The 15,503-nt window shown below is 43.6% G+C and overlaps 1 protein-coding gene and 1 long non-coding RNA gene across 2 annotated transcripts; both read right to left on the minus strand.

Annotated features, from left to right (window-relative positions):
• Positions 1-1,715: 1,715 nt before the first annotated feature.
• On the minus strand, positions 1,716-3,893 carry LOC128070579 (uncharacterized). Its single transcript, XR_008201618.1, has 3 exons — positions 3,843-3,893; positions 1,995-2,081; positions 1,716-1,805 (listed from the first exon to the last, which is right to left on the minus strand). It is a non-coding gene; the product is annotated as an uncharacterized LOC128070579 (long non-coding RNA).
• Positions 3,894-3,996: 103 nt separating this feature from the next.
• ARL13A (ADP ribosylation factor like GTPase 13A) lies at positions 3,997-12,758 on the minus strand (the record flags this gene model as incomplete). Its single annotated transcript, XM_052663417.1, has 7 exons — positions 12,700-12,758; positions 12,269-12,339; positions 8,118-8,373; positions 7,153-7,258; positions 4,650-4,834; positions 4,207-4,297; positions 3,997-4,113 (listed from the first exon to the last, which is right to left on the minus strand). Coding segments are annotated over exons 1-7 (885 nt in total), but the record flags the coding sequence as incomplete, so codon positions are not given.
• Positions 12,759-15,503: the final 2,745 nt, after the last annotated feature.

A 15,503-nucleotide genomic window follows, 5' to 3' on the forward strand; every position in this document is an offset into this window, starting at 1 on the left:
TGGGTCAAGAGTGTCCAGAGAAGACCCAGAGAGGGTGTAGTATATTGGGGCAGGGAAGATAGCACACTGGCTCAGGTACACAGGAGATCTGGATTTTAGGAACATGTCTGTCAGTAGTCAGCTCTACAGTCTTCAGCAAGTCACTTAACCTCTCTGTACCAAATGCCTAATCTGTATAACAACTGGGATTGGACTGGAGGTTCTTTAAGATTGCTTCCATCGCCATGACTAATAAGCCGGACCTTAGAATCCTGTCAAAGACCCACAAAGTGCCTGAGGTGGTCCCCTTGGACATAAGGCCATTTGCAATGCATAATAGCAAATGCTGCAGCCTTAGACAGTGTCTGGCCCTCCAGATGGGGTTGTGAGACTGATGCTTATTATGTGCCAGGTTTCTCTCTCTCAGAAACAATTATAGGCTAGTTGGTTTATACTTCCTGGTGAGACCATATAGGGTAGGCGTTAAGACCATGAGTTATGGAGTTGGAACTTGGTTTAGTCTGAAGAGCAGTTCTGTCATTTCCTAATGGGTGCCTTGGGACAAATTGTTTGGCCTCTTTAAACATCAGTTTCTGCCTCTGTAAGATGGTGGTATAGTAGAACTGACCTCAAAGGCTTGTGAAGATGAAAGGCAGGAATGTACGCAAACCGCTGAGCCTAGTGTCTGGCAGAATGGAAGTGCTAGCTCACTTGGGTCTGCCACTGCCATCAGTGTGCTTACTGCAGTCAACCTAATTCTTCTAACATGGGCATGATGAAGCGTCAACATTTGCCCTGGATATAGCTTTCTCTTCTGGGTAAAGTTTGAGAAAAGCATAAGAAGATCTTTCTGGCCTAAAGTAGCTTCAGAATCAGATCTGGGTTTGATTCCTTGTTCTGCATCTTACAGCCTCTGGGACCTTAGATAAGTTATTTTTCTCTGCCCCTTAATTTCTTCATCTGTAAAACAGAAACAAATATGCTGCCTATACCCATGGGTTTTTGTGAATAAAATAATGAATGTGAAGAGCTTAGTGCTATGTCTGACAACCAGAAGGCACTCAGGAAATGGGGTTGTGGTACTGATGGTGAAGTAGCAGCTGTAATCATAATGAATGATGATTCCCACCACTAACACTGCCCTCTCTGGGATGGACAGTTGAATGTTTTTAAGCTCATACAGTTTTTGCACACCTAACCTAAATGTTAGGAGAGATATCAGTTGCTATTCCTGAAGGGACAGCAAAAGAATTGTTGCCAGGCTTCACAGACAGTGGCTGGGAATTTAAAACCGAGTTGTTTTCGGAGGCGTGACTAAAAATGATTCCGTAGAGCATAATTCTCAGCAGAATAATGCCAGTCCCCTTCCACCCAAGAACACAAGGGGAGAAAATGTAGTTCTAAACTGACCCTGTACTTCTACGACTCAATTGCAGTTGGTTACCCTTGATATGTTGCTCACAGACTTCCTCAGGAGCATCTGGGTACAAAGATCTTCTGATCCTCTTTGCCAAGGTCGTCTTCATTCTTAAACTATTTCAAACTATTCTCAAACTATTCACTCCCCCTAACTATTTTTGAGCCTCTTGGTGGGGATAAGATTCATTTGATGGTTCGAAGATTTATATATGGACACAACAGGAGTTCTAAGGGATATTATGTTAGAGTAGGTGGAATGATCGGGGGACTGTGGAGGTATTAACAGACAGAAATTTGAAAACTGAAAAATCTTAATGGTTCTGCAGATGAACCCATTTATAAAGGAGGGATATAAGGTGTTTTTGATGTTCCTTCATTTTTCTCTTTAGCTCTCTGTTAAAAGTCTGCTAAAAGAGAAAGAAAACAGGTGTCACTGCAAGCGAAGCCAGGCACCAGACTTCCTGTCCTTCCAGGTGAGGAGAGTGTTGCCTACTTTCCAAGGGGTGTAGATGGCATCCCACCAGGTGTCCCTCTCCGCCCTGACCTCGTACTTGCTCTCCCTCTTGCTCTCTTCCCCTCACCTAAGGAATACTAACCACGTCAAAGGCTTCAAAGGCTTCATCAGGGATTGTCCAGTAACATCTCTGAGTCCCAGGTGTCCATTATCCTTTTTGCCCTTGGCTCTGAGGTTATAGAAATGAAAAATGCATTTCAATTTTGGACAGAGACTTAGGAGTAGAATCAGACATCTAGAAAGACACTTCTTCCACTCTGCTGCTGGATTCCTGCCACTCGACTTGCATCCTCCCTCCCAGAGCAGCACTTCTGTCCTCAGTGTTCCTGTCCAGGTCATCTTCATTCTTAAACTATTTCAAGCTATTCTCCAACTATTCATTCCCCTTAATTATTTTTGAGCCTCCTGGTGGGGATAAGATTCATTTGATGGCTTGAAGATTGATGTATGGGCACCACGGGAGTTCTAAGGGATATTATGTTAGAGTAGGTGGAATGATAGGGGGACTGTGGAGGTATTAACAGACAGAACCAACAGCCCCCCTGTGTAGGTGTAACAACCCAAGACTCTGAGGTAGCCTGAAGGGCCAGATTCTTTGGAGAGCAAAGGTGACATTGTAAAATCGACAGTTTACCATCATGGAAACTGGGGCCAAGGAACATTTGAGATGGAGTAGCCATTAACAACAATGGGCCTTTAAATCCTCACAGCTTTCTTTTTTTTAGTGCCTTTAGTGTATTGGGAGAAATCATATCTGATTATTAAAAAAATTTCTGATAATACAAAAATCCTAAGAAAGGTACCTCAGCTCTTCTAAAAATCACCTAGACTCTTAGCCTTAGAGAAAACCACTGCTCATGTTTGGTGATTTCCCTCCAGATAGTCTATGGACATATATACATCACGCTGTACATGCTGTGCTCTTTCTATTTTCTCCAACAAAACACTGGGTTGTGGAAAACTTTCCATGCCAGTCAGTATGTCAACATTAGCCCTTTTAAGGTCTGCGTAGTATTCCATTGTACCGGTGCACCATAATTTATCTAGCCATTCACGATTGTTAGACCTTTAGCTTGTTACCAGCTTTTAGCTGTTATGCACAATGCTGTGATTGAACAACTATGTGTACTTAGTTTTTGTGTACTTGTCTAATTATCTTTGGCTACAACTCAAGACATAAAATGATTGGCTCATATGGTTTCCACAATTTTAAAGTTCTCTCTCTCTCTTTCCCTCTCTCTCTCTCTCTCTCTCTCTCTCTCTCTATATATATATATATATATATATATATGCTGTTCTTGTTGTTCAGTTGCTAAGTTATGTCCCACTCTTTTGTGATCCCATGGACTGTAGCCCACCAGGCTCCTTTGTCCATGGAATTTCCCAGGCACAGATACTAGAGTGGGTTGCCATTTCCTTCTCCAAGATATATATATATATGGCACAAGAGACACAGGTTTAATCCTTGGGTTGGGAAAATCCCCTGGAGTAGGAAATGGCTACCCGCACCAGTATTCTTGCCTGGGAAATCCCATAGACAGAGGAGCCTTGCAGGCTACAGTCCATGGGGTCGCAAAGAATTGGACATAACTGAGCATCTGCACATGTACACACACACACACAGAGAGAGAGAGATGGAGAGTAGGAGGGAGACAGACAACCAAACTACTCTCTTTAAAGATTGTACCAATTTGTACGTCTATCACTGGAAATCATAACCTTTAAGATAACCCTACAGCCATCCAAACAAAGATCTTGGAGCATCGTACTGGGCTGCCAGATGGTGCTCTCCAAGCACTTGATCTGCTTCTCTCCTGATCACCAACCATAGCATGAAAAAAGAGTTTTGGGATCAAAACTCCTCACTTTAAATTGTGAGGAAGGGGCTTTAAATCTTTTCTACCCTAACTAATCAGTGATCCAGCCTTACCTTCAAAAAGATCATCCCCAGTATATGGGGCTGGGGGCTGAAAGTCATCACTTGGACCATAGCGAAGCTTGGGGGTGTTATGAGCTCCAGAGATGATACAAGCCCCAGCGGTGTTACCAGCTCCAGCGGTGTTATGAGCTCCACTGGTGTTACCAGCTCCAGCGGTGTTATGAGATCCATTTCCCCCGGAATATTCACCTTCCTCCATGGGTTCATCTAAGGCAAAGGTTACTGATACGTTCTTCTTGGGTCTTATTCTTACACCTTCTTTCTGTATATCAGCAAGATGGAGGAGAAAGTCAGTTGGTGCCCAAAGAGTTCAGAGGTTGGTCCCTGAGGCAATAACATTTAATGAGCCACTTACTAGCAGGATTGACTTCAGAGGCTTAGGTTCCATTGAGTGTTGTCCTACATGCTGTCTATTTTCTTTGGACATTCCCATCTGGGTAGCAAAGCTGGAGAAGATAGAGAGGATAAAGCCATAGTGAAAACAGATTCAAGCTCCTTAAGGGGCTTGTGTTCCTTTTCTCCTCTGTGTAACAAACCAGAGAATAGAAACCCTGTTTTGGAGAAACTCTACTACTGATGATTTAACTCATCCCACTCAAATTGTGCCTAGGGGAGGATGTACCTAACAGTGTTGGGATGTTTGTGATCACTGCCTTCACCCCATTTGGGCCAATTGATCTCGAGAGACTTGCTCAGCACCTCACAGAATTCATGCTCCTCCCAGAACTCCCTGCTTTTGTTGAAGATTAACTCCCACATCTATTCTTATCAGTATACCTAACAGAGGCAGCTCAGTACCTGTCTGCTGGGGATCTTTCCTCAAATCCTCTAGTGCCACTGGAGGCTGCAATGGTTGGTGGCAGTGGCTGTTGGCGAGCACACAGCTCTTCATATTCCTCCCCAATGGCAGATAACAGCCAGTGCAGGCCATCAATTATAGGTTGATGGCTCCTTTGGAGGTCTTTGACAACTGAACAAGGTTCCTGTGACAAAAAGAGAAGACTCTAGCCCAGGAGCTTGGGACCTCTGGGGCCCATAGTCTCAATCACCCTCAGCACACAGGTACACAGAAGCTCTGCTGTACCTAGAGAGGCTCTTAAGACTTCCTAAGAGATAGGAGAAAAGGAAAGATTATAAGCATCTGAATGCAGAGTTCCAAAGAATAGCAAGAAGAGATAAAGCCTTCTTCAGTGATCAATGCAAATAGAGGAAAAGAACAGAATGGGAAAGACTAGAGATCTCTTCAAGAAAATTAGAGATACCAAGGTAACATTTCATGCAAAGATGGGCTCGATAAAGGACAGAAATGGTATGGACCTAACAGAAGCAGAAGATATTAAGAAGAGGTGGCAAGAATACACAGAAGAACTGTACAAAAAAGGTCTTCACGACCCAGATAATCATGATGATGTGATCACTCATCTAGAGCCAGACATCTTCGAATGTGAAGTCAAGTGGGCCTTAGAAAGCATCACTCCGAACAAAGCTAGTGGAGGTGATGGAATTCCAGTTGAGCTGTTTCAAATCCTAAAAGATGATGCTGTGAAAGTGCTGCACTCAATATGCCATCAAATTTGGAAAACTCAGCAGTGGCCACAGGACTGGAAAAGGTCAGTTTTCATTCCAATTCCAAAGAAAGGCAATGCAAAAGAATGCTCAAACTACCACACAATTGCACTCATCTCACATGCTAGTAAAGTAATGCTCCAAATTCTCCAAGCCAGGCTTCAGTAATACATGAACTCCCTTATGTTCAAGCTGTTTTTAGAAAAGGCAGAGGAACTAGAGATCAAATTGCCAACATCCACTGGATCATGGAAAAAGCAAGAGAGTTCCAGAAAAACATCTATTTCTGCTTGATTGACTATGCCAAAGCCTTTGACTGTGTGGATCACAATAAACTGTGGAAAATTCTTCAAGAGATGGGAATACCAGACCACCTAACCTGCCTCTTGAGAAATCTGTATGCAGGTCAGGAAGCAGCAGTTAGAACTGGACATGGAACAACAGACTGGTTCCAAATAGGAAAAGGAGTATGTCAAGGCTATATATTGTCACCCTGCTTATTTAACTTATATGCAGAGTACATCATGAGAAACGCTGGACTGGAAGAAACACAAGCTGGAATCAAGATTGCCAGGAGAAATATCACTAACCTCAGATATGCAGATGACACCACCCTTATGGCAGAAAGTGAAGAGGAGCTAAAAAGCCTCTTGATGAAAGTGAAAGAGGAGAGTGAAAAAGTTGGCTTAAAGCTCAACATTCAGAAAACGAAGATCATGGCATCCTGTCCCATCACTTCATGGCAAATAGATGGGGAAACAGTGTCAGACTTTATTTTTTGGGGCTCCAAAATCACTGCAGATGATGACTGCAGCCATGAAATTAAAAGACGCTTACTCCTTGGAAGAAAAGTTATGACCAACCTAGATAGTATATTCAAAAGCAGAGACATTACTTTGCCGACTAAGGTCCGTCTAGTCAAGGCTATGGTTTTTCCAGTGGTCATGTATGGATATGAGAGTTGGACTGTGAAGAAGGCTGAGCGCCAAAGAATTGATGCTTTTGAACTGTGGTGTTGGAGAAGACTCTTGAGAGTCCCTTGGACTGCAAGGAGATCCAACCAGTCCATTGTGAAGGAGATCAACCCTGGGATTTCTTTGGAAGGAATGATGCTACAGCTGAAGCTCCAGTAGTTTGGCCACCTCATGCGAAGAGTTGACTCATTGGAAAAGACTCTGATGCTGGGAGGGATTGGGGGCAGGAGGAGAAGGGGACGACAGAGGATGAGATGGCTGGATGGCATCAGGGACTCGATGGACGTGAATCTGAGTGAACTCCAGGAGATGGTGATGGACAGGGAGGCCTGGCATGCTGCGATTCATGGGGTCACAGAGTCGGACACGACTGAGCGACTGAACTGAACTGAAGAGATACTCAACATTTACTCCTGAGAAGGTAAATGAAAGGTACAAAAGCTAGGTCCTTTAATCAAGTGTCATGTTTTGGATGTATAACCTCGGACAAGGCACACAGTCTCTGAGTCTTGGCTTTCTTAACCATAAAATGAGACTACTCAAATTTCTAGCTTTAAAGAGCTATTTTGCAGGCCTAATGAGAAAACAGATTCAAAAGTGTTGTAAGTGAGTGGTACTTATCACCGTTGAGTCAGAAATCATTACTATACTTGTGTCAGGGAGAGGCTTTGCCTGAGATCTGGCATAGGAGACTGATTATGGGCTGTGGAAGGCATCAGCCTTGGTTGAGAGGACAAGGGAAGGGAGGGCTGGACACTTACCACTCGGCACGGAGACTTGTTCTCATTCATTAGTCTCTCCAGCAGCAGATATTCAATGATATCACCAGGCGGCAGGGCATCCGTCTTATCCTGCTTGTTGGCCAGGCTAAAACCAGGCATTGGAAGATTTTGAGGGAAGAAGAGAGGATGAGTGAAACTGAGATAGAGACCAAGGGCAAGAAAAGAAAGGAAAGAGGGGGATATCCAATTCTGGTACAGCTGCTCCATATCCAGGGACTAGCTTTTAAGCCATACCCAGTAAGGTGATCCAGACATTTTTCTAGCCAGCTCTCAATGGAGGAAAGAATAGCACAAGTAATTTGAATCCGAGATAATCCCCAAGCCTCATTTCTCACTTCTATACTACACCATCCAACTTTAATTAGAATTTCTAACTGGGATAGGAACAAATTTGGAGCTTTTATACCCTCCCCTAAACTCTGTTCATGCTTGAGCTGGGGGTGCTAACAAGGAATAAAAAAGGCTAAAAGGGGGTGGGGAGGATTGACAGGCCACCTGAAATATCACCCTGGAATAAGAGGTAGTGGCATAAGTCTCAGGCAGTCTGCCAAGGGAGCAGGCCACTGGCATTGAATATGCAACACAGGAGTTTTTTGCCTTCATCTCAAGGTCAGAGACTGAAGCCAGAAAAGAGAAGCAAATGTAGGGAGGCAATCTTCAGGAAGAGTCGACAAATGGGTGAGGAGGGTGTGTGCATTTCCCTTTGATGCTTGCCTTCAAAATTACCTTTGCACAATTAGGTAACAGGTTCCCCCACGGCAGTGGCTGGTAGAAAGTGGCTCTTGAAAACAGCCCACAGAGGACTGAGCCACTACCCCTCAGCCAAAGAGGAGAGGCGGTCTAACTGGATGTAACAGAGAAACTACCTAGCCCTTCCTCTGTCTACTTCTCTTCTAAAGGCTTAGAATGGGAAGGGGAAATTGGACACAAAGGGAGAGTCTTACAGTAGGATGGGTTTCCCAGCCACTCTTTCATCAGACAGCAGGTTGGGTAAGATGACCTTCACTTCCTGCATGCGCTCCAAGTCGCTGGAATCCAGGACGAAAACAAGCCCGTGTGCCTGAGCATAGAAGTTTGGCCAGGTTTCGCGGCCCTGCGTGTCTCCTTTCAGGTCATAGATGGAAACTTCATAATTATCCACCAGGAGTGTCGTTAGTTGAGAGTTTGAACAACTGTCCATCCTACTACTACTAGGGAGTTCTATGCATAGGGGAAGAGAGGATGAAAGAATTTGTTACATGATTATCTGGACCTTGATTAGAGCCTGCCCTCAGGAATCCTATGGAGGTGTCCTGCCATCCTGCTCATGCTGATTCATCTTCCTAAACCAGCACTTTGCCCACACTACCCTATCCTGGCTTAGTAACCTTCCTTGAGTGCCTGCTGCTCTGAAGACAGAATACAAACTCTTTTACCTCCTAACCTGCCAGATCCGTTTCTTCCCTGACTGGTATCCAGGGTCTCTGGTACCCAGCCTCTTCCTCCCTCTGCTTCTTGACTCGTGTGCCTCCCTATCCCCCATTCCACGTGCATGTCAGGCTCTCCCTCGCCCTGGGCCTTCACAAGATACTATTCCTACTGGTTAGAATACTTTTCCACTACTCTGCTTGGTTAACACCTATTTTGTTTTTAAAAGGTCAATTCAGATCGTTTCTTCTAGAAAATTTTCTTAACTCACACTACCATCCCCAAGTCCAGATAAGGTGCCTTTCTTCTGGGCTTACCACTACCACAGCACATGTATGCTTAGTCGCTCAGTAGTGTCTGACTCTTTGTGGCCCCATGGACTGTAGCCTGCTAGGCTCCTCTTTCCATGGGGATCCCCCAGGCAAGAATACTGGTGTGGGTTGCCATGCTGTCCTCCAAGGAATCTTCCCAACCCAGGGATTGAACCCAGGTCTCCTGCATTGCAGGCGGATTCTTTACTGTCTGAGCCACCAGGGAAGCCTGTGTTACAGTGTTATAAATTCTGTGATTTATTTATCTGGGTTATAAACTGCAACAGGATAGAAACCCTTTCAGTATTTACTATTATATATTCACAATGTCAAGCACAGAAACTGGCAGACAGGTGTTCAATAAATACTTGTTGAATGCATCTGATGAAGCTCTTCTCTCCCATCCTTTCTTTAAGGCCCAGCTCAAGTACCACTTTCTTTAGGAAGCCTCGCTGACTGGCCCAGCTCTCACTTCGATCTCTAGTTAAGCACATGATGTGTTAAACTGGTCCTTCACCTCATTCTGTGCACATTCTGCCTCCCCAATGAAAATATAAGCTCTGTGAGGGAGGGGCTCCGCATTCCCTTACACATAGTAAGTGTTCAGTAAATTTTTATGGGGCCTGTTACTGTGGAGGAGAGTATGATGTCCTCTTCCTTTCATATCTCCTAGAAACCATGCCAAACTCAGACACCTTTGCCCTTTCAAGGCTATGGCCAGACCATACAGTCCCACAGGGCATCCCACCTCTCACTCAGCCCCCAGAGAAATGCAGTTCAGCATTTCTGTAGACACATTCCAGTCTATTAAACCGACAGCCTGGCTTAGATCTCTGTCCACATTAGTAGCAAGATGATTTTACAGATTCTCTTGTACATAATATGCCTCTATCTGTGTGTATATGTACATATTATTACATTTTACTATCATCTCATAATGTCCTCTTCTGATTTTATGTTAGTCAATTATTTAATTATAGTGTTCACAGAACATATAATTTTCATTCACAACTTTGTTATTTGTTATGTCTATATTAGACTACTTAAAAATAATAAGTGAATAGGTTAAAACTCTAAAGGTAATTTTTAAATTGTATTTTCTATATCAAAGCAAACTTTATGTTTTTCCCTGTTATTTCTTTATATTTTCAACCTTACCAATTCTCCAATAATTCAGTCTATTGTTGGCAAACCCTAGAAACCATCAGAAGTTGCTCTCTGACAATGTACATTTCTCTTATTTCCTCTATTAATTTATAAACACTCTGAGGAGAGGTACTGAGTCAAATCCATCTCTATATCCCTAGCAGAATGCTACATAAAGCATAGTTTGGGGATCATCTGCTTTAGAGTTACATGGGGGTGATGGATAAGTCCCACCCTGTGCCAAATGAATAAGAATCCTACACGTGGGACACAAGCATCTTTTTTTTTTTTTTAATCTTACATCTTCTTCTCTCAGGTATCTTTATTTATTTATTTATTTTTAGCAAACTCCTATGTTTAACAAAATCCCTAGGTGATTTTTCTCACCTTACATTTTGAGACTCACTGCCTTAAAGAGCAGTAGAATTTTTGCCTGTCTCAGCATTATCTGGCACACTTGTTAAGATTTTTGGTTCCCTGGGCCTTCTCCAGGCCCAAATATCTGAACCTTCAGGTCCCCTGTGAGTTGGTGTGATTCTGATTTTTGGCTCTCAGTACCCACTATGCACCAGGATCACCTGTGGAGCTCTTAAAACCTATGACACTAGGCCTCATTCTTTGAGAGAGTGAGATACGGGGTGGGGCTCAGAAAGCATTTTCAAGTTCGAAATATATAGCTAGGTTTGAAACTGCTTTAAACACCCTCATATAGAGCACTGCTGGTGCCCATGCTTGGATCCCTTGCCCCATATGACCATGCCAGACAAAACAGTTATAGTGAGTGATGTTGTTGGTAATAATGGCTTATGTCCCAAAATATTTTAGAGCCAGTGTCTTCAAATATTTACACAAGTTACTGCTTATAGATTGGAACTTCCTCCCTAGGCTATCATCTGTTTTCAGCAATTATAAGCATTTGCAGGAGCTTATAGGGGGCAAGACTTTGATGCTGGGAGGGATTGGGGGCAGGAGGAGAAGGGGATGACAGAGGATGAGATGGCTGGATGGCATCACTGACTCGATGGACGTGAATCTGAGTGAACTCCGGGAGATGGTGATGGACAGGGAGGCCTGGCGTGCTGCGATTCATGGGGTCGCAAAGAGTCGGACACGACTGAGTGACTGAACTGAACTGAACTGATAGGGGGCAAGCTATTGCATTTTGGGTACAGAGGAGTCTACTAGTCTCTGGAAGTCTTACATGGACAGAGGTGGCCTGAGATAATTCTTCAGAATGTGACATCAGTGGAAATTTGCTTCTTAGCAATAAAAATGTCTCTGTGAATGAAGTTTATGAATCATCCCCAAGTTATTCATCAAGCACAAGGCAAGTTAAACAGTAACAAATTAGACTGCAAGCTCTATCTTCTAGGAATTAGAATGGAAAGCACATGCTATTCTCATAGGAAAAATAGCATAAGGCTAATTACAGTTGAGTGCTTCCCAATGATGGCTATTAGAAAAGCCTGGGGTGTTCTTAATATGTTCCCAGGCCCCACCCAGACTGGATGGGAATCTAGGGGTGGTGCTAAGTTGGGCTCTAAAAATTATTCCCTTTATCAGTAACCTTGTGATTTATCTTGGCTCCTTGATTTTCTTGCTGCTTCTTACCTTTTTTCTTTTTTAATTATCATTTCTGCCAATCAGAGATTTGGGAGAGGCAGAATCGTTTGCTGCCTGTAAGGTGGAATACCAGGCTGAACCACTGGCTGAAATGTCAAGGTATTAAACTGGAGATTTGGTATTAAACTTGCCTGTCTCTGAACTGACACCATTTCTCAAGCTCCAACCCTCTATATGAACTGTCACAAACAGTTTCACGTTATTAAACTTCATCATCCCACACTTGTCTCTCTTATCTAGACCAAATTCCACATTAATTGAGCTCTGAAACTAGACACTGTTTCAGACTTGCTTTCCTTCCTAATCAACTGCAGTGCTTTGCATAGTGACAGTTCATTCAGACTGACACTGTGAGAAGACCTTCAGTTAGGTTATCTCGTAAAGGGAGCAGGTAACAGACATTACATAAACAGGCTGATAACACCTGAGGAGAGGAGTGTATGTGTGTCTCTCTGTGTGTGTGTCTTGTTCATGTGTGTTGGGAAGTGTTTACCTTCCAATGAGGTAACTTGAGCGCCATGAAGTAAGGGTAGGAAGGCATGATATTTCATTGGTCACTGGGACCCAGGGGAGACCTAAACTAGTATCTAATGCTCTCAGTTCCTTACGTCTTTGGAACGCCTCCACAAGAACAGTTTTGCCTGAGTTGTCCAGTCCAATGATGATGATGACTACATGTCTAGAAATAGAAAAGAAAAATGAGTCACAGCCTTAAAAGTACTGTTAGTCTAAACAAAGAATTATACTTTTGGTGTTTGGGGCTCTGCCTGCAGTAGTCCCAATGCAGTCATAAAGGCACAGCCAGGTGGTAGAAGGTGGAGTGGGAACTACATCCCGAAGCCTCCAAGGACACTTTGCTTCCTTGATTCACTTGCTTTGTAGAACTGCCATCCTTCCCCAACCCTGCCCCTAATCTTGCAGACACTACCTAGTCATGCCCTAATAATATATGTCATAAGGATCTGTCCTGTGAGGGGCCATGGCTAGGTGCACTGGGGGAAATGGTGGAGCAGGTCCAAGGAAATAATCACACTATTACCTTTCGGTCTCTTCAGCTGTCTTTAGGCGACACCAGCAGGAGGTCAGAAGCCGGAACATGATTCAGCTTAGTTCTTTAATATTAAGGGAAACAAGAAATCAGCCCATGGTTAACTCTGAACCTAAATTAGCTTATGAATATGCAGAAACTGATAAACAGACTGGGACTGTCAAAAGTCCATTATTTCATTCTGTCCAACCTTGTTTATGTCATGGGTGGGGTGCGGGGGAACCGATTATCATCAACTCTAGTGGCAAAACAGTGATTTCTTATTAAAGCAACCTACACAGGCATGATGGCATTAGGTGTGGCCTATCCCTTCAGCCATAGTTCATCCCTGTTAGGAATATCTTTATTCAACCTTGGAATTGGTGATGGGGTGGAGGATAATTTAGACAATTGCTTCACGGTTAATCCATGTTGTAGCATGTATTAATATTTCATTCCCTTCTATGGCTAAGTAACATTCCATTGTATGGATATACCACATTTTGTTTATCCATCCATCAGTTGATAAGATGTTTGCATTGTTTCTACTTTTTGACTCTTATGAATAATCCTGCTATATATATGTGTGTGTGCATAGGATTGTATAAGTTTTGTATGGACATATGGTTTTAGTTCTCTTGAGTATATAACTAGGAGTGTAATTGCTGGATCATATGATAACTAAAAAGCCTCTTGATGAAAGTGAAAGAGGAGAGTGAAAAAGTTGGCTTAAAGCTCAACATTCAGAAAATGAAGATCATGGCATCTGCTCATGGGAAATAGATGGGGAAACAGTGGAAACAGTGTCAGACTTTATTGCATTGGGCGCCAAAATCACTGCAGACGGTGACTGCAGCCATGAAATTAAAAGACGCTTACTCCTTGGAAGGAAAGTTATGACCAACCTAGAGAGCATATTCAAAAGCAGAGACATTACTTTGCCGACTAAGGTCCATCTAGTCAAGGCTATGGTTTTTCCAGTGGTCATGTATGGATGTGAGAGTTGGACTGTGAAGAAAGCTGAGCGCTGAAGGATTGATGCTTTTGAAGTGTGGTGTTGGAGAAGACTCTTGAGAGTCCCTTGGACTGCAAGGAGATCCAACCAGTCCATTCTATAGATCAGCCCTGGGATTTCTTTGGAAAGAATGATGCTGAAGCTGAAACTCCAGTACTTTGGCCACCTCCTGTGAAGAGTTGACTCATTGGAAAAGACTCTGATGCTGGGAGGGATTGGGGGCAGGAGGAGAAGGGGACGACAGAGGATGAGATGGATGGATGGCCTCACCGACTCAATGGCCGTGAGTCTGAGTGAACTCCGGGAGTTGGTGATGGACAGGGAGGCCTGGCGTGCTGTGATTCATGGGGTCGCAAAGAGTCGGAGACGACTGAGTGACTGAACTGAATGTCTATGTATGGGGCCCAGAGCTGGGGGAAGCTCTGTTTGGGTTACCAAAGTACTTAGGTTGATACTCAGATGGGCTTTGGTTAGCTCTCTGATGATTATGTGGTGAGTCAGTTCAGTTCAGTTCAGTCGCTCAGTTGTGTCCGACTCTTTGCGACCCCATGAATCGCAGCACACCAGGCATCCCTGTCCATCACCAACTCCCAGAGTTCACTCAAACTTATGTCCATCGAGTCGGTGAGGCCATCCATCCATCTCACCCTCTGTCGTCCCCTTCTCCTCCTGCCCCCAATCCCTCCCAGCATCAGAGTCTTTTCCCATGAGTCAACTCTTTGCATGAGGTGGCCAAAGTACTGGAGTTTCAGCTTCAGCATCATTCCTTCCAAAGAAATCCCAGGGTTGATCTCCTTCAGAATGGACTGGTTGGATCTCCTTGCAGTCCAAGGGACTCTCAAGAGTCTTCTCCAACACCACACTTCAAAAGCATCAATTCTTCAGCGCTCAGCTTTCTTCACAGTCCAACTCTCACATCCATACATGACCACAGGAAAAACCATAGCCTTGACTAGACGGACCTTTGTTGGTAAAGTAATGTCTCTGCTTTTGTATATGCTTTCTAGGTTGGTCATAACTTTCCTTGCAAGGAGTAAGCGTCTTTTAATTTCATGGCTGCAGTCACCATCTGCCTTGATCTTGGAGCCCAAAGCAATAAAGTCTGACACTGTTTCCACTGTTTCCCCATCTATTTGCCATGAAGTGATGGGACTGGATGCCATGATCTTCGTTTTCTGAATGTTGAGCTTTAAGCCAACTTTTTCACTCTCCTCTTTCACTTGCATCAAGAAGCTCTTTAGTTCCTCTTCACTTTCTGCCATAAGGGTGGTGTCATCTGCATATCTGAGGTTATTGATATTTCTCCCAGCAATCTTGATTCCAGCTTGTACTTCTTCCAGCCCAGCGTTTCTCATGGTGTACTCTGCATATAATTTTAATAAGCAGGGTGACAGTATACAGCCTTATGTACTCCTTTTCCTATTTGGAACCAGTCTGTTGTTCCATGTCCAGTTCTACCTGTTGCCTCCTGACCTGAATATAGGTTTCTCAAGAGACAGGTCAGGTGGTCTGGTATTCCCATCTCTTTCAGAATTTTCCACAGTGGTGAGTATGTATCTGCTTATTAATGGATAACTTAGCAGGATTCTGCAGAATCACCCACTGTTTTAGATAACTGCTATCCCCAAATAGAGACTCACATTTTATAGCATTTCTTATTAGATCATTGTTCATTCCCTGGGAAATCATTCAGATTCCCATAAGGACCTCCTGGAAAATAGGTCTGGCTTATGCCCTTCCAAAGGAAAACCTGATATGTGGCCTGTGATCAAAACCAGCCTTATTCCAGCTTTGCTCATGA

Source organism: Budorcas taxicolor, chromosome X (genome assembly GCF_023091745.1).
Source record: "Budorcas taxicolor isolate Tak-1 chromosome X, Takin1.1, whole genome shotgun sequence".
In the NCBI taxonomy this organism is placed as follows: Eukaryota; Metazoa; Chordata; class Mammalia; order Artiodactyla; family Bovidae; genus Budorcas; species Budorcas taxicolor.